Source organism: Calypte anna, chromosome 4A (genome assembly GCF_003957555.1).
Source record: "Calypte anna isolate BGI_N300 chromosome 4A, bCalAnn1_v1.p, whole genome shotgun sequence".
NCBI lineage: Eukaryota > Metazoa > Chordata > Aves > Apodiformes > Trochilidae > Calypte > Calypte anna.
Window position 1 is genome coordinate 9524566 of NC_044248.1, and position 18130 is coordinate 9542695.

The window sequence follows — 18130 nt, forward strand, 5'->3', positions numbered from 1 at the left end:
CTTTATGAGATGTTCAATTCAAGGTAGTCTTCTGGGTCAGATTTAGATCATTCTCTTTGATCTTAACATTAAACCTAATGCACTGCACTCTCCTCTGAACGACTACAGCTTGCAAAGTGTCTTTGAAAAAGGATAAAATGGACATGTCATGCAGTTACCAAGTAAATGCAATCCCTGATTAATATGCAGTTTTGAAAAGTTCAGAAAATGTCATCATACTCCATAGGTGCACCCTGTTTTTGAAAAGGTCTTTTTTGTTTTGTTTGTGAATAAATGTCATTCTACATGAATTTCATCCCAGCAGCTTTTCATAAACTCAAGTCAATGATGATATGTTCAAATATTTGAGTGTTTCCTTTAAAACTTGAGGCAAAGAAAAAATCTCTTCGATCGGTTGACACAGCTGTGAAAGACCTTGGTGCTTGCACATAGATTTCTTTAAATAATCTGAAGATTTTCTTTTCACCATCCCACTGGTAAATCTGGGAGAAGGTATAGTCACTTCCCAAGGCTAGGTAGTAGTTGTTCTTGAAGGAGAAAGGCTGCAGTGTCATGGCTCCTCGGGATGGAAGAGCCTGGATCTCCACAAACTGTTTGCTATTCCATTTCATAACTCTGGAGTCACCAATGAATCTCGTGAGCGTGAGGTACAGATTATCTTGCATCCTGAAACTCTTCACAGCCAAAACATCTTCCATGTTGGGGATTTCACTGTGTGGAACAAACTTTTTGGAAGCTTTGTTCCACTGGAGTATTATGGGAACCTGCGAGCGGCTTGAGAGGATTAAATGTGACTTCCCATCTATATCGAGAAACTCTGCATCAGTGTCCCTGAACCACTCGTGAAGGGACTGGTATGAGTAAAATCCTTTGTTGTTCCACTTGTACACTGTTGACAAACCTGCTTTAGAGCTATCTGCTATGACAAAAAACATTTCATTGTCTATCTCAAAAAGCTCTATATCGTTCGGCTTGGAAATGCGAGATACCTCGATGTCCTGGAATTTGACAAACTTTGTCCAGCTTTCATCATACTTGTAAATGTGTGAGCCACCAAAGAGCTGTGCCACCACCACAAAGACTTGGTCACCAACGAGAATGGCTTTACATCCCACTATGGACTGACCTATTGCCCAGAGGAAAATAAAGCACATGTATTAGCACAGTAAAAAGTTCTCTTCAAACAACAGAGAGATTATCAAATCACCCTCTCCTTTTTTTGAAATCTGCACCATCTCATAATTTTGTCTTCTGCTACATGCCATCAGAGCTTCTTTTCATGCTTTTTTCCTCCCCAGTAACTGGGAAGATGACTTCAAGTGTTGGAAGTGTCACACCTCTCAAGGTGTGCAAGTATAATGCACACAAAGATGTTAATTCCTTTTCATCAGGAACACTTTTTCTTCCTCTACTTGTTCAAACACATGCCCCCTAATATCCAAAACAATTACTTAAGCCAAATTTTATTATTCCAAAATAACAAGAGTTGTTATCTTATGACTCAGCAGGAATCTGAAATTCTCTTATTCTTGGAACATCTATCTTTCCAGCTTAACTGGAAGAATAAAATGTAGTCTATTTTTCTTGCTCCAAGAGGGCCAGAGCCATATTTTTATACTGTAAATAGAAATATTGATATATCTTGTGGATATATCACCTGACAGCAGGATGAAAAAGATAAATCTAACTGTTGTTTCTGTTAAGTATTCTTAAGGTTATGTTAAAATAGAAATATTTAGGAATATTGCGGTTTCCAGAGTAGATCAGATCTGTTTATGGTTTGTTTTGAGAATGCCAGGTCACTGTAAAAGAACCACATCAAAAATAACAGCCAGACTATTTATGAAAGCTTTTGATGTCAGGAGAGTGTGCTCTCTGAAGCACACAGTTTGAGTAGAACTGCAACTGCACAGGTTCCCCTCCGTGTGCTTGGTCACAGTCACTACAGGAGACTTGCCCTGGCATCTCTGATGGTTCTCTACCCACAGATGTTTCACAGCTGGCCTGGGATGATCCACCAGCCTTGCAGTGTAGGAAGAAGGGGATCCATACCTCCAAAAGGTATCATACCACAGGTGTGATTGCCTGAGCTGGTCAGCCAGGCTCTTTCTGGTCTAATTTAGTCAAAAAGCACTCTGGAAGAGATTTCACCTGGCCTGGGGATGTCTCCTGTTGCAGAGGACAGCAATGCTTTTTCTCTGCATCCTGACTGTAAAGGCAGTCTTGTTGTAAAAGCCCAAGCCCAGGTTGTAAAGGGCTAAATTCAAATGTTGAAATGCCAGGCATGCAGTCAGTAATGTGTACAGTCAATCCTCCCCATGGAGCACACAGCTGGCTCCTGAGCTCTACAGAACACTTCAGGCTGTGCAAGAGGTTCTTTCAGTGCCTGTGTCCTTTGGGAAAAGTCTCTTGCTCACTTACATTTCAGAGCCAGAAGGTCAAGCTCAGGCCTTCCAGGAACTCAGGATAGTTGTTCAAGAAACAAATCTGGGCATATGCATGGAGTGTGGAGCTAGAACACAAGTCCCCAGCAGAGCTGGCTCCTAACCACCTAATTCCCAGGAAAGTGAACTATATCCAGAAGAAAGCTGTCTTTAGAAATGACCCAGATTCTCAACTTCATTTCCAGAGCTATGCTAGCTCTCTTTGGGACATCAACTTCTCCATTTATATCCACGGGTACCTCTTTCCCCCTAATGTACCAAAGCACAATGCAACCTAAAAAAGTGAACTTTTTCACATCCAAAATTTCTTGACAGAGGGGTAGCATCTTACAAACTTTTGTTTGTGATGCAGGCCAGCATGCTAACTCAGCATGCGAATATGAAAGCTTAACAGCACATCTCTTTAGGTGACAACCATGGTGTAAGTATTTCTATGCCATCTTCAGCTGTGAGACATGCTTCCCTGGCCAGCCCACCCCAGAAGCATCCTTCAGACCTATTTATTTCTACACTCAGTACAGCATTTTTACATTCTATTTTGCAGGCAGCTTGGCAAGAGCAAAGGCTCCTTCAGCTTATACTTCAACTTGCAATGTGATCCAGGCAGTGAGTGCCAAGCTGGGCCATGGAATGATGTTCACAGCAAGTGTTTGTGCCTTCAGAACAATTTACAAGATTAGACAAAAAATCCCCACCCTATTTTGTGTGCTACAGTGAGATTAAATGTGTATGTATTAACAAGAGGCACTACTCCCTGAAGTCACTTGTGTCAAAACACACACTTTGATCTGCCAAATTCAACAAAGATTACAGAAAAAGGCCATCAAGGGTCCCATCTACAGATCTCATCCTTGTGAAATGCCAACAGCTCATCAATGACTGGAATCCCAGTGTTCATATACCTGTGATATTGTCATAACTCCTGAAATTCATTTCAATGTGATCCCACTCGAGCACCATGCAGTTCTCCATGCTGGGCTGTGCAATGGCCACGAACACATCACTCTTTGAGTTGAATGTATCCACTGAAACTGACTGGTAGGGCAAAATCTGGTGAACAACAAAATCTAGAAACAGACATTTACAAGAGTTAGAGCACATCCTTGCTGGAAACACAGAATAAGTGGTTGCTGACTGCAATTATTTACACTGAAAAATGAGTGAAATACTCTGGATTTTGTATAACACTAGCATGGAAGTGTCAGTGCTCACGTCAGGCATGCAGCAACAGGGGAAAGTGTCTCCTGCTTGGGGCTTCATAAACTGTCCTTTGGAAATACAATTGCCAAGGAGATCAGGTAGGTAAATAATGGCAGAAATCAGATTTTCCACCCAAGCTGGCTGGTATCAATTAAATAAGGATATTGAGACAGAAGTCTCTTTCCCCACAGCTGGAAGTTGTTTTCCTGTCAAGTGAAATGGCCTTGCTAGAATCTCTTTCAAGCTGAGAGATAGCAACTTCCAGCTGAAGTCCAATAACTTCTTAAGTCACACAAATTTAATCACTAGCAATTTGTGTTATGCTAAACCAGGCAGAAAGTGAAATGATATCTGAAGTTTGCCTGGGGATAACCCCATTTCAGCTAGTCCACAGACAACATGGTGTAATCAAAGACTCAGTTAACATAACGTTTTATGGGGCATTGTAAAGTAGTTTAGGCATAAAATATAACCAACCTGCAAATTACTATCAGTGGAAAACTTATTCTAGACACCAAGACTGAGGAGTTGGAGCAACCTGCAAAGACATGGGGGGAGGCTGAGGAAGCTGGGGTTGTTTAGCCTGGAGAAAAGGAGACTCAGAGGGGACTTTATCACTCTCTACAGCTACCTGAAGGGAGGATGTAGTTGGGTGGGGGTCGGGCAACAAGTGACAGGATGAGAGGGCACAGCCTGAAGCTGTGCCAGGGGAGGTTTAGGTTGGATATCAGGAAGCACTTCCTCACAGAAAGGGTGATCAGACACTGGAACAAGCTGCCCAGGAAAGTGGTGGAGTCACCATCCCTGGAGGTGTTTGAAGAGGCACTCAGTGCTGTGCTGCAGCTGATGTGGTGGTGTTAGGTCATAGACTGGACTTGCTGATCTCAGAGGTCTTTCCCAGCCTCAAGGATTCTGTGATTCTGTGACCAGGGGTGGAGGTGACTCCAAAATTCAAGATTTTGTCTCAAAACATAAGTGCCTTTGTATATTTTACTCTCAAAGTCACTCTGGGCTAAGGCAACACAGAGCCAGGCTGGGACAACGTGAGGAGCATTGGGTCTGAAGTCAATCTTTGGCCTGACAGCTGGGCAAAGCCATTACTACAAGCAAAAAAAACCCAAGAGTATAGCAGAGCTGACAAAGAAAAGCTAGCACGTGGGTCTAGAACATAGCAGAAGGCCTGCACTGAAGTGATGTGTGGCTCTACATATGTAGAAAAGGAAATGCATCTTCCCTTAGGATGGCATTTCCCTCGGGAGGCACCCACTGCTCTGCTTCCAGCTCCATTGGTCACCTCCCTTCACCATCCACCATGGAAGGGCCTGAGCATCCAGGGATTTTGGTGACATGGTAATTAAGCCCTCACTCGAGTCCCTCATTTTGGTGCATTATGAAATAATTGTTTTTTAATTAAGAACTCTCTCTCTGCATGCTTGAAAGCCTTGCCCTTGAGGAGTTACACTTCTGGAGATAAAGATAGATGACTACCATTAAACAAACAGAGCAGATTCTACAGCTGTGAAAGAAATTACAGTTTCCATTCTTCGAGGGACTGTTATGAATAGACTTTGGGCTTGATTCATAAATGCTGGTAGGAAAACAAGGAAGTTATCTTCATTCTCACTGGGAAAATAAAAGGACTGGAGAAAACTGACACTGAAGTATGCAGGAAGTAAAAGTAAGTGATAAATGATGAAAGGTAGCTCAGGGTGGAACAATAGCAGATACAGGCACAGAAAATCAAAATGTTTTTAAAATCCTGAGGAAAAAAAAACCACCAAAAAAAATACCACCAAAAAAAACAAAAGCTGAAAAAAAATCCAAAACAAACCAAAAGCTGAAAGACATCTCTCAAAGTCTGAACATGTGTGAAATACTTTCAGAGAATCTGTGAATTAAAAGCATAGCAGCCTGTGTGCTAAAACCCACTGCTCATCCAGCAATGATTCAGTGTTAACACAGCTATTTTTACTTGTCACTGGATGAGTAAAAACGGGTAAAAAAGATCAGTCATAATCAGTAAAAAACAATAAATGTTGTTTTTAGCACCAGCTGGAAATACCACTAATGTGGAACAGGGTTTCACAGTAAAAGGATGCACATCAGGCTTGCCCAAACATTTAGGTCTTGTGAGCTGTTTAGTTTCAGAAGCAGGTCCACATGCCCAGAGCTCACACAGAACATACAGGGTTGGAGGCGTGGAGCTTCCCAGCACTTTTAAGCTGGATCAGCCTGCAGAGGAGAAGACATGGCCCTCACTTCACCCTTTCCCTGTACCCTGATGGCCACATGGGCTGTCACTCCCTCCCTCTCAGCCCCAGGCAGTTTTACTCTGTCTCAAGAAAGTGTTTTTAACACTCTTCTGAGAGTTGGGGTGGTCTCCTCATCCTCCAGCCACCCACCCACCCTGTCCTGCTCCTTTGGCTTGCTGAACTGGAGAGAACCATCATGGGTGAGGGGCCCAGCACTTCTGTTTTTGGGCTGATTTCCCTCCTGGCAGCCCCTGGTGCCAGCACAGAGAAGCACCAGTGCTGGTGGAACAGAGCATGGGGAACACTAAAGGACACTGAGGAGAAAGGGGAGCAATGATCTGTTTGGGCAGCAGCTCCTGAACTGCATCCTGCAACTTGGTCCCTCTCATGTGTTTTTTTTCCTGCAGTAGAGACTTAAACCTGGGACCTGAGGGTGCTATGAGGAAGCATCAGCCATCCCTTCCTGTCTCCCACAGCTGTGTCACAGGGCATCTCCAGCACAGGAGAAAGTATGGAGCAAGCAACCCTTCCTTCCAGCCATCTACCTTCCAAACTACCTTCTTTCCAGCCAGTGGGGAAAGAGAGGACCACCTCCAGAAGAGACTTCCATCTAGGTCAAGAAAGGGGAAACCAAGCTTTCTAGGCTCAGTGAGATGATCCCTGCCTGCAGCTCTGGGCAAAGATAAGAAATGCTATCACAAAGAGTTAAAAGTGCAGATCACTGAGCCTGTGAATTGCTTTCTCTGTGAAGAAGCCATAGAATCTTTTTGTTCATTGGCTATTTTGCTTTTGTTTTTGATGTTGTTTTTTTGTTTTGGTTGGGTTTTTTTTCCCCAAATTTGGCAGCACCTCTTTCCATGTCTCCTCCTGTTACCACTGGAGCAGTTTGGCAGATGCATGTTTTACCAAGCAAACTGCTGTTACCACATCCTACACCCAGTCATGCTCAACACAGAGAACCAGAGACTTAGAAATGGTGGAAAGGCTAAGCACAACTTGCAAAAGACAGAAATATGAAACTAGATGGGTTGGATCTAGATGATCTTCAAGGTCCCTTCCAACTCAAACCATTCTGTGATACCAAAGATTAACATCAGTGAAAGAGGTTTGCAGAGCACTGCCTGCAAACCAGTGGGAAAGGAGAATACACCTACAGGGTATGCTGCTTTCCTTTAGAATATGGTATAAATCTGTACCTGTGACTAATTAGTCTTCAAGGAATTAATATGGGCATCCTTACACTTCCTTTCAATCTGGGGTAGGCAATGGCAGGGAAGGAAAGAGGATCTGTGGCCTGATGCCACAGACACCAAGGCCACCAGAGAGTTACAGCTTGAAGCTCAGTGCAGGGGTCATGATGCTGTCTCAAGGGTCATCCATTCCTGAAGATTTGAATTTCCATTCTACTTATCTCTGGTTTGTTCTTATGGGGCATTACTGCATACAGTCTGTCCTTCTCAGACACTTTGTAAGGATGCCAGAGCTCCAAATCTTCTGTACTCTTCACCTTCCCTAAGCACTGGAGCTCTGGGAAGCCTGCTGCTGCCTGCCCCCAAGCCAGGGAGGTAAGGCACACAGCCTTCCCTCACCACAGGCAGAGAATTACTGCTATGGAAATGTCCTTTACTATCTAAAGAGTGTACTAAAGGTATATGCTGTGCTGCAAGAGCACTTCTCTGATGGCATCTGAACAAATACTCAGCTTGTACCATGTAACACAGCTCCTCAGCAACAGGAAATTAGATTTATGCTGGGTGTAACTCTTCTTACAGCTGACAAAGGAACTAATTCTGAGGGTGAATTTTGCCTGTAGCAACTTTATAGGTAGCTTTCCAGATACCCAGAGATGACAGAGGGCAGAGAGGTCAGTATGGGTCTGAGGACCAGGTAGGCAACTGTCCCCACACACAGTTAGTGCTGGGCAATTGCTTGCATCAGATTGAGATGAAATGAAGCTTGCTTTTACTTTGTACTTTTGCACCTCAGTGGATTTGCAGACACAGGAATATAACTTTGATACCGTTCTAAGCTACACTGTTCTCCTGCTTTTGACATCCTTTCATGTAGCAGATTATCATGCTTTACCTCTGCTGCTCTTCTGACATATTTTTGAATTCCGAGTTCATTCTCTTTTCCCTTACATCTTGCCCTTGGATTACCTTTCATACCCTGTCCTGAAACTTTATTTTACATTCTTATTAATCAGCTTTTCTACTGTCTTTTAATAATAATGACTGACTTGATGACAGATGAGAACTTAAACACCTCTGGTATTACCATATAGGAAAAAGGCAGAGTTTCATCACATCCATGAAAGATGAAAAACAATACTCACAGCTGATATTCTCAGTTATATGATGTGACTACATTTAAAGGTAGGTAACTGCAACTGTTGGGTCATAAAATATAAACATAACCACATGCAAGATTCTCTGCACTTCCTTCAGCATGCTTTATATTACCTAAAATAAAAATCAAGATCCTAAACAACAGCAGTCAGAATATTATTGGACATTCCTCTCCAACTTAATGGAGTCCCATGAACTGCTGGCAGTATTGCTGCCACATTTGATGCTATTAAATTGTGGCCAATTGAATAAACATAACAGATATGGCCACATCATTTTAAGTTCTTTTCATTGCTTTCTGTGAAACACAGATTTTGGGAAGCTCATCTGCCATAAGTATATGGCTTTATTTCAGGTAATAGAAAGCATTCTATGATGAAAATTAAGTCACAAAGTGAGTCATAATCAAGTCTTTTGGCATGTGAATAGTCAGAGCTCTTCTCCCATTATCCCTTAATTCAAATAAAAACTCAGCACTTACTTTGGCTTCAAAATGTAATTTTCCCATCTTATATTTGTTCTAGTACTCAGAAGTGCTTTGTATGTAACCCTTTCCTCCCCCCAGGTCATGCTCACAGAAGTGAAAGGGTACAAGCTGAACTTCTGATATTTAACTATTTGTAGTGTGCTTAGAAATATACATTCTGAATACCTGTAGTGGTGCATTCATAATCAAAACTTGTCACATCATTTAACTTCTTATCCTGATATTCTGCTGGACCAATACACAGGACATCAGAAACAGTGGAATTTGTCATCTTTAACCACAAAAACAACCACTTGGCTTTGCAGTCACACTCAAATTTATTTCCCCTTAAATCTCTAAAAAAACACACAGAAATAAACATATTTGAAAAGGTTGATAGCAATGTGAATATTACAGAACTGTTATCACCTTGACATGCTGAATTTTAAAATACGAGTTGTTTTTGAATTGAGAAGAGGTAAGAATCTTTATTTGGACTCTCTTACTGTGGACTCTCCTTCACTCAGTGTTGTCCTTGGAAAAACTGTTTTGATCTAGGAAATATGCTCACATATAATCGTGGTAATAAAGCACTGTGATTCATGTGCAAAGTCACTCATGTTTATAAGTTTTCAAAGGATTAGGACCTAATAAATCCTGACAGTCTGGTGGTCTGCTACAAGCCTCCATCCCACCATCTACTGCCAACACACAAAAAAAATCCCATTTCTTAACACAACTACTCCAGTACAGCTGGCCTTGCTGGTATCATTTCTGTGCTACATTACAGTATGGATGTAAGGCTTGTACTTTTAGAGTTGCTGCCAACGTGGAGTCAATTTAACCTCCCTCTATTAATGTACATGCAGTGTCAACAGTGTACCTGTTCTTCAATCCCTTGCCAATTTTTGTGGCTTACATTTATATTGTTTGGCAAAGCCAAGACAAAAATAGGGGAAGCTGACAAGCAGCTCATTTATACTAGAAAACACTGGCAGTAAATCAGAAATGTACTACAACTGTACAAAAACAAGAAAAAAGCATTTTTTTTTTAAATTAATGCCTTTTGCTAAAATAATTTCAGGGAATACATGCAACATTAACAGGAAAATGTTTAGGAGAAATAATAGTTCTAAAATTGTTTCACTTTCCCTCAAAAAATAATTTATATGAAACATCAGAGAGGTACAATAATGCAAGCTACATGCAGCATCACGAGAAGCAACCGTTATCTGAGAAATAGCATGTATTTTAGTGCAGTCTACCAAGTAAACAATTCTAAAATGAGAAAAGCTAGAACAAGAAAATGCACATTTATTTTCTGTGCCAATGTCAGATACAGCACCACACAAACCCAGAACATAAAACTGAGGGAGTAGTGGCAGAAGCAGGGAGTCAATGGAAAGATTCTCATTACTTACAGTTCAATTAAAGAATCTAAATCACTGAAGACATCCCTTGGCAGAGCTTTGAGATGGTTATTGGCCAAAGAACTAGAAAAGAAAGTTAGAGTACAGTATCATTGCTATCTCTTATCTATCTTACTCTTGCAAAGTCTGAGCTCACTTACAGGTTGTTAATTATCTGGTACTATGCAGCCACTGGAGTTATTAATAGTTTTGAGGAACTGACACATTTTAATTATACTAAATCAAGAACAAAGATTGCTTGAAGCTCACGTAAAACACAAAAGGCTTTTTTTTATTGCTCAGGTGCAAGTATAACACACAGAACAATCACTGAGCATGCCAAGAAGAAACATGAGGACACAGTGTGATGCTGGTCCTGGTGATGCACCCATGGGTTACAGCTGTGTGTGCAGGCAGCACCATGTGTCACAGTGCTGCCTGAGCAGAGACTTTTTTAAGGCCTGTTTTAAATTTGTTGAAGGCATGTTCTTGACAGCAGGAGGAAGCTGGTGCACAAAGCAGAATGGAGGTTTTCTCTGTAGTAGGAAAACCTACTACAGTGGTCCCCCAGAAGTGTTGGGTTCAGGTACAAATGACTCTACTGAGTGTTAAATAACTTACAGGTGAGTCAGGTCTCGAAGGCCACGAAATGCATTTCTTGAAATGGTTTCAATTTTGTTTCCTTCAATGAATCTAGATTGAAAAATCAAAAAAAGGAAAGGAAGTATTATTATATTCTTTAACTAACACTTTAACATTATTATTTGCATCATCAGTGCTTTAAGCTATGGTCTCCAAATTCAGCAGGTTCCTGGGCAGCCCCTTCAAACTTAATGGCAGAGAAGTCTCAGTGGATCTGCTCACATTCCCTCTTCCTCTCTCCTCAGGTGGACTGCAGGGAAGGATGCAGGCACCAGGCTGCATGAGAGAGACGTGACACAAACATTTACCAGAAGGGGAACAAAATGAACAAGCAAATTCTTCTGTCAATTAATCCTCTTGGGATGTGTTGTGTGAGGCAGAAGACCTGCGGAGAAGTGGCTTCCCAGATGGACTTCAGAAGCTGAAGCCCTGTTTTCCTCTCACAAATCCCCTACATTTTCAATCCCCGGGGATTTAAAATGCAGCCCTGGCTGCAGACTGATGCTCAGGTGGGGAGGGAGCTGCTGTGGCTGCGTGCACAGTGCCACCTCGGCTCCCACAGAGCACTGACCTGAACTGCAGACACCCGAGGTCTGCAGAAATGCTGAGATCTCTGCTTTGTTTTCCTTCCTGCTGCCGCAGCTCTGCTCTCTCCAGCCAGGACATCACCTCTGCAGGGGGCCTGGCTGCACACCAGCCACAGCCCTGTGAAGACTGACAAGCACACATCGATTCCAGGGATATGCTGCTCATCCTGACCCTCCCATCAGCAGTAAAAGGAAGAGCTGATATTTAAGCATCTTTACCCCTGAGTATGCATCCCTAAATACACCATCAGCCCTGCCAGCTGGCCATCAAGATATCACAAGATACAGCTGTATCAGGGTGAAGACAACTGCATGTTGACTTTGTGGAAGGTTTTATGAGATGGAAGTGTCTCCCTCCTACACATCAGTGTTTGCCTTCCAGAGAAAGAGGGGGAAAATGCTGTGAGCCAAGGGCTCTTCTCAAGAGTCAGGAGGGGGATGCAGGAGATGACAGTGCTCTGGGTTCTGCAGCTTAGATGTAGCCAAAATCCCTTACGAAGTGCCCATCACCCTGACTGCATGCAAAGGGTGTGGATGAGAAAGTCTCTGTGGAAAGTGTCAGAAGAGGGTCAGCTGCTACCAGGCTGCCTGGCAACATGAATTCAATCCACAGAGCTGAGAGCCAGAATGCCTCCTGACACCCTCACCAGCACCTGGCATCCCTGCACAGTGCCAGCTCACTGGGCCATGAAAATAAACACAGCTTCACTGCACACACTGCAGCAAGATGATGCAAATTTGGGCCAGGACTTAGTAATTTGCAGGATTCCTGAGTCACCAGACCTGGCCTTGAAGGGATGCTACCCTGAGAATGCCACCCTCTTGGCCAGCAAACCTCCCATCTTTATCAGACCTGTCTTATCCAGGCTCTGTACATGGAGACAGTTAGCATAAGGGTCCATTGAATGACATTTGCTGTGCTGCAAATGCAGTGGGACACAGCTGCAGATATATACATATATATATATAAATATATGTGGGTATATATCCATATATATCTGCCGTGGGTGCTGCCCAGCTGCTCCTTGTTCAGAGTTTCTTTTTTTCACAAAGAAGCTTGTTATTATTCTTGATTGTCAGTGAGGTTTTCTTATTCTCTGTAAGGTCTGATCACTATCACTGGTAACTGAGAGACATAAGCTACTGAAGCTGGGATGGTGTTTGGCATGGCCAAAAAAGACCCCTAGAGAAAGGCAGCTCGCACTTGGTTCCTCAAAGGTGGAGATGCAATTTGCTGGGAAGACCTCTGTGGACTTTGCATGGAGAACAACCAAGACCACTTGTTCAGCTGCTGCTAAAGAAATTTGAAATTGCAAGGCTTTACCAGTCTTCATTGCTGTCTCTGGCTTGCAGCTGGCAAAAGGGGACAGAGATTTCCTCTTTAACCAGTCCTGCCAGGAGGGGCAGGACTTTTTTCTGTCAGAGGGGTCTGGCTGCAGAAGCCTATGCAACCTCTAGGACTGCAGATGTTGCTGGGACAAGCTCATCAGCACTTGAAAGCAAATCATTAATGAAACAACATTAAAAAGTTTTTCTTCTTTTTTACAAACATATTGCAAATTACTTTTCTTACTGTAGATACACAGAAAAGAGAATGACTGTGTCACTCAGTACCTCTGAAAAATCCAGAGGTAGGTGAGTCATGGATTTTAGTATATACTGTTTACACTTATCCTGTTTCCTGGCTGCTCCACATCTATCAGACTACTAATCCTGAATATCTTCCACATAGATACCTATTTGTTTGCAAGACTTTAGCAAGAACCAGTTTTGTGAGCACTGGTCTTCCTTTAGAAACAGACAAAAATTCCACAGTTACCTTTCAGCACAAGAAAGTGAGCAGAAGGAGGAATTTTTTTGAGATCATATTCAGAGTTTCAAACGTACCAGCTCATGTCCAGTAACACAGCCTCTTGGAGTATGGAGTGAGGACAACCTGGTACCTGGGCTAATACTTTTTTTTAAAAGAAAAAGAAGAATGACCTAAAAAAAACCCAACAACAATAAACAAAGAAACCTAGGAAATGCAGATAATGTCAAAATCAACCAAGTGAACTAAGCAAAGACAAGGAAAGTTAAAAAATAAATAATTACATTAATATATAGTATATGAAGTATATATTTATAATTATTTGTAATACAATAATAAATGCCATAGGCATTAAATGGGATATCAGAAAGAAAAAGATGAAGTTGGAGAAGAAAGCTGCGGGAAGAGAGCCAAACTGTTAATCAGAGCTCTTCTGGGCAGTATGGATACTCCACAACTCCTCCCTCAGGCTGTCAGCAGGCCAGAAAAGGCTTTCTCACCTCTTTCCTGAGGGTCAAAGCCCTTCTACAGTGATGGCACTGTCCTGGAATGCCAGGATGAGCTCTTGCTAAGCAAGGCCTTTTTGGTGTACCCTAATTGCATAGACCTACCTTGTATTTGTGGCATATTTTAAAAATCCACCTGAAAAATGGCAAGCCACTGCAGAGAACATTTGCACGGTAATGTAACATAAATCCTCCATCTCTCCTGCTAGTGGGAATCACAGTGAAGACTAAGACTCCACAGCAGGAGTCCTGCCAACTTATCAAAACATCTTGATTTATTAAGGACAAGGGAAGACATAAAACACCAAACTTACAGATATTCTAGATGAAAGAGACCAGCAAAGGCATCATCTCGTATAACAGTGAAGGAGTTGGAGTTCAGCAAGCTGAAAAATGGAGAGCAGGCATTAGGAAAGCACATTAAAACTTGACACACCGGATGATGCCCATTGTGTTTATTGCCCATGACCAAACTAATCTTACTGACTCGAGCCCATATTGCCCCATCAATGCAGCACACATAAAATATTGTGGAATGGTCTATTAAAAAAAAAAAAAATCAAAGGCATAATGTGATGCTATTTAATGTCCTCTGCTCCCCAGGAAAAACACTCACTGTGCCATTCACCTTGCTAAATACAATCTGGCACTTGACTCTCCAGTGCCCTGAGCAGGACAAGCTGTCTTCAGAGGGGCAGGGTCTGCTGAGTGTGGACCCCAGCTGCCCTCCCAGCACACTTCCAGCCACACTGACAATTCCCAAGAGACCATCTCAGCACCACTCCTGAGCTCCCCAGCACCAGCTCTCATTTCTGCAGCTGCAGTGGGTCAATGCTCACTCACTCTCTGCTCCCAGAGGGATGCTCCAAGCCTGACCTGCAGATGGGCTACAGCTCATGGCACAGGAGGACAGCGCACAGTTCATGCAGCCAGTTTGTCAGCTGAAAACACAGGCATCCCCAAGCCACCAGAGACAGACAATCCTGCTGCCCTTGCAAAGCAAAGCCCTGTGTCTACAGGCAGCGAAGAAAAGCAGGGGTGCTGCCTGCTCCTTGCCCTTCCACATGAACTTCAGGGACAAAAAAGTGTTAGAGCTGCACCAGAGCAGCTGTCACCTGAGCCAGGACAAAGAAATCAAGGATGCTATGGAAAGGCTTTGCCAGCAAAGTTCCCTCTTTGCTGTACCAAAGCACAAACAGACGATTGCCAGCATTGATGCTCAAAGGCACGGAGAGCAAAATAGCAAAACTTCTTGTCTGGTCTGAAAATCAAACACTACTCAAAATAAATTCTGGAAATTCCCCGAATTTTCTGCTAAAAGTGAGTAAGTCTGTACTACTTGCTTTTAACAGTAACTTATTAATCTTCTTTTTGTTTGGTTTTAGGCATTATTCTAAAATTAATTTAAAAGACTAATGAACATGAAATGCAACCTTTCCCTGTGATCCCGGGTTATGTCAATACTAGATAAATGCTCCCTAAATTATCCCAAATAAATCCTACAAAGATGCAGACCACCATCAAAAATAAAATCCTTGCATTACTATTTTACTATGGTTATTGCCATAGAAAACATAGTCCTGAGTACCCAAGTGCTCAATTATGCAGTTATCTCTTATCATTTAATTGTCCTTCTTTTCTCAAGTTGGAAGGGACAAGTCCCAGATCACATTAACCAACATAATTTGTCAGGGCCCAGGGTGGTGGCAGTGGTAACAAGCCCCTCTTGTTCTTACATCTCATCTACCACATAAAGTAACATATTCAGCTTCTGACTTTCTCAACATCTGACCCCTGCCCTATAACACCACATACCCCAACATCTCCTGGAAATCTGCTACACCTCAAAAGGGACAACATTCACCTGCTCTTCTTTCTTCCTCCTAGTGCTGCTATCCAAAGCAAGCAAGATTCCTCCCACCTCTAATTTTCCATCCATAGTTTCTCTCAAACCACCCCCTGGATCCAAACCTTTCCCTACCAGCTGGCACTGGTCTCCTGTTAGGCCCCAGTTAACCACTGGGCAGAGTCCCACTGCTCTGAGCTGGCTGGCCCCCAAGCCCTACAAAAATTTGAGTGTGGGACCAAGTGCCATGCTAAAGAAGGTGAGAGCCTCTATCACTTCCATTGACTACTTCTCCCCAGACTCTTCCACAGGGTGCCAGTCCCCCTAAACATTGAGACAAGCCTTTGAGGTTGGGTTGTCCAAGGAGATGAGGCTTGCTATCACACTACCAATGCTTTTAGGGATTCTACCTTGCTAAGACCAATTTTAACATCCAGCATCCTGGGCAAGCGCTTAGCCCAGGTTCCTGGCTTGCCTTGCATCTTCTTGCTGTATTTTTCATTGCAGTGTGCCTGTGCTTTGCTTTGGGGGTAACCCCATCCTCACAGCAGGTGGCATGGAGGGTTACAGGGCTAGCCAGGGCACAGGCAGTGGCACAGATTCTCTGCAGACTCCCACATATCCAGGCTCCCCGGGGGAACTGTCCTGCATGCCATAGCACTCTGCCTCCCAGGACAGCTCCATTAAAGCAAGTTTGGGTGAGTCACACCTGACTGCCATACAGGCACAACCCAGTGATTTCCCTGAGGTCGGGAAGGACCCAGAGTGCTGGGAGCTGGACTGCTGTCCCATGGGACAGAGGAACATCTTGCCTGTAGGTCCATCACGTCAGAAGGCATCGGAGGGGCCACCCTCCAAGCAGGATGCTGAAGGACAGTCATGCTGCAGACACCACATGCAGAGGATTTCCCCAGAGGTGTGTCCTGGCAGCCTCTGCCACCCTCAACGTCCCAAAGCCGATGCCACACTCACAGGCACGAAGTAACTCCAGAGAAAAAACTGGAGTCTTTAACTAAACTCATTAAAGCTCGTTTTTGTTTTTGGCTTTTTTGCTGCTTTGTTTGTTGGTTTTTATTTTTATTTGGTTTTTGTTTTTGTTTTTTTTTGTTTTTTTTTTAAATAGGAACTTAGGGCATCGGAAAACATTTCGTTCTCCTTTAGTAACTAATGCACTTTCTCCGAAGTGGTTCCTGAGAGGGAAGCGCATCCCTCTGTTACGAAACAGCCGCTCTACCAGCGGGGCGGCACAAGCTGGGGATTTACCCCTTACCTCCCTTCCTCCAAAGGCACCCGAAACTCTCTTTAGGAGGAACGAGCGAAGTGCTATTTGGCTTTTTCTTTTTTTTTCTTTTTTTTTGAGTGCCATACTCACAGCAGCTGCAGGGAGGGCAGGTGAGAAAACATCCTGTCCTTCACTTCGGTGAAGGTCCCGTTTACCAGGCTCCTGCAAAAAGAGAAGCCACCCGTCAAGCGGGACTGCCCCGCATCATTCCCCACTTCTCCTCCTCCTCCTCCCTCTCCTTCCCGATGCATTCTCCCCCCCTCCTCCCTTTCACTCCACCCCGGCACTCACAAGGAGCCCAGTCCGACGGGCAGGCTGCGAGGTGCCCCCGCCGCCCCCACACACAGCGCCGACTCCCGCCAGCAGCTGCAGGGCGGCCCGCAGCGCGGAGGCCTGCGCGGAGCGGCGGGGACCGGCGGCGGCAGCAGCAGCAGTAGCAGCAGCAGCGGCGGCAGCAGCAGCAGCACCATTGAGGCGGCGGCGGCGGCTCTGGAATGAGACAACAGCCGCAGCGGGCCCGCCATGCCGCCGCCGCCGCCGCCGCCGCTCCCGCTCCCACTGACCGCCGGACTCCTCGCCGCCTATCCCAGCCCTGACATCAGCACCGCGGCACCGCCCAGGAGAGGGGCCGGGCCCGGAGGGGGGGGAACGGGCGGGCGGGAGTCCCGGCGGAGCTGAGCGGGAGGTGTAAGGTGGGGGCCCGGGGTTGGTGGCTTCATCCGGTACGGCCAGAGGAGGTCAAGGGAGGCGGTGGTTCCACAACACGGGTCTTGTGAGGAGCGGCTGAGGGACATGGAGGGGTTTGGCCTGGAGAGGAGGCTTTGGAATGGGCTGCCCAGGGAGGTGGTGGGCACCCCGTCCCCGGAGGTGTTCAAAAGGAGACTGGATGTGGCACTCAGTGCCATGGTCTGGGAATCACAGTGGCAGTGGATCAAGGGTTGGACTTGATGATCCCAGGGGTCCTGTGCAACCCGGCTGATTGGGTGGTGCTGAGGGTGAGGGGGGAGCTGATGTCTCCCTACAGATACTTGAAAGGAGGTTGTAGTGAGGTGAGGGTTGGTGCCTTCTTCCAGGTAACAAGGGATAAAACAAGAGGAAGTGGCCAGGGGAGGTTTAGATTGGATATTAGGAGAAATTTCTTCACCAAAAAGGTTTGAACAGGCTGCCCAGGGAAGTGGTAGAGTCCCTATCTCTGGAAAGACACAATGAAAAGACATAGGTGTGGTGCTTAGAGATGTGGTTTAAGGGGTGGACTTGGCAGTGCTGAGTTAACAGTTGAACAGTTGGACTTTTCCAACCAAAGCAATCCTGTGTTTCTAAGATTCTTCTGAAATCAGG

General features: G+C 44.4%; 1 protein-coding gene across 1 annotated transcript; it reads right to left on the bottom strand.

Annotated features, from left to right (window-relative positions):
• Window positions 1-308: 308 nt before the first annotated feature.
• Window positions 309-17220, bottom strand: LGI2 (leucine rich repeat LGI family member 2). Its single transcript, XM_008490638.2, has 8 exons — window positions 17084-17220; window positions 16883-16954; window positions 13979-14050; window positions 10741-10812; window positions 10132-10203; window positions 8897-9066; window positions 3347-3511; window positions 309-1126 (listed from the first exon to the last, which is right to left on the bottom strand). The coding sequence occupies exons 2-8, from the start codon at window positions 16912-16914 to the stop codon at window positions 309-311; spliced, it is 1401 nt and encodes a 466-aa protein (XP_008488860.2). The 5' UTR covers window positions 16915-16954; window positions 17084-17220.
• Window positions 17221-18130: the final 910 nt, after the last annotated feature.

Coding starts and splice junctions, on each gene's coding strand:
- LGI2 (XM_008490638.2), bottom strand. CDS start 16,914: ATGTTTTCTCACCTGCCCTCCCTGCAGCTGCT. Junction 14,051..16,882: donor CTGCCCTCCCTGCAGCTGCT/GTGAGTATGGCA, acceptor TCCATTTTTCAG/CTTGCTGAACTCCAACTCCT. Junction 1,127..3,346: donor GAGTTATGACAATATCACAG/GTATATGAACAC, acceptor TCTGGGCAATAG/GTCAGTCCATAGTGGGATGT.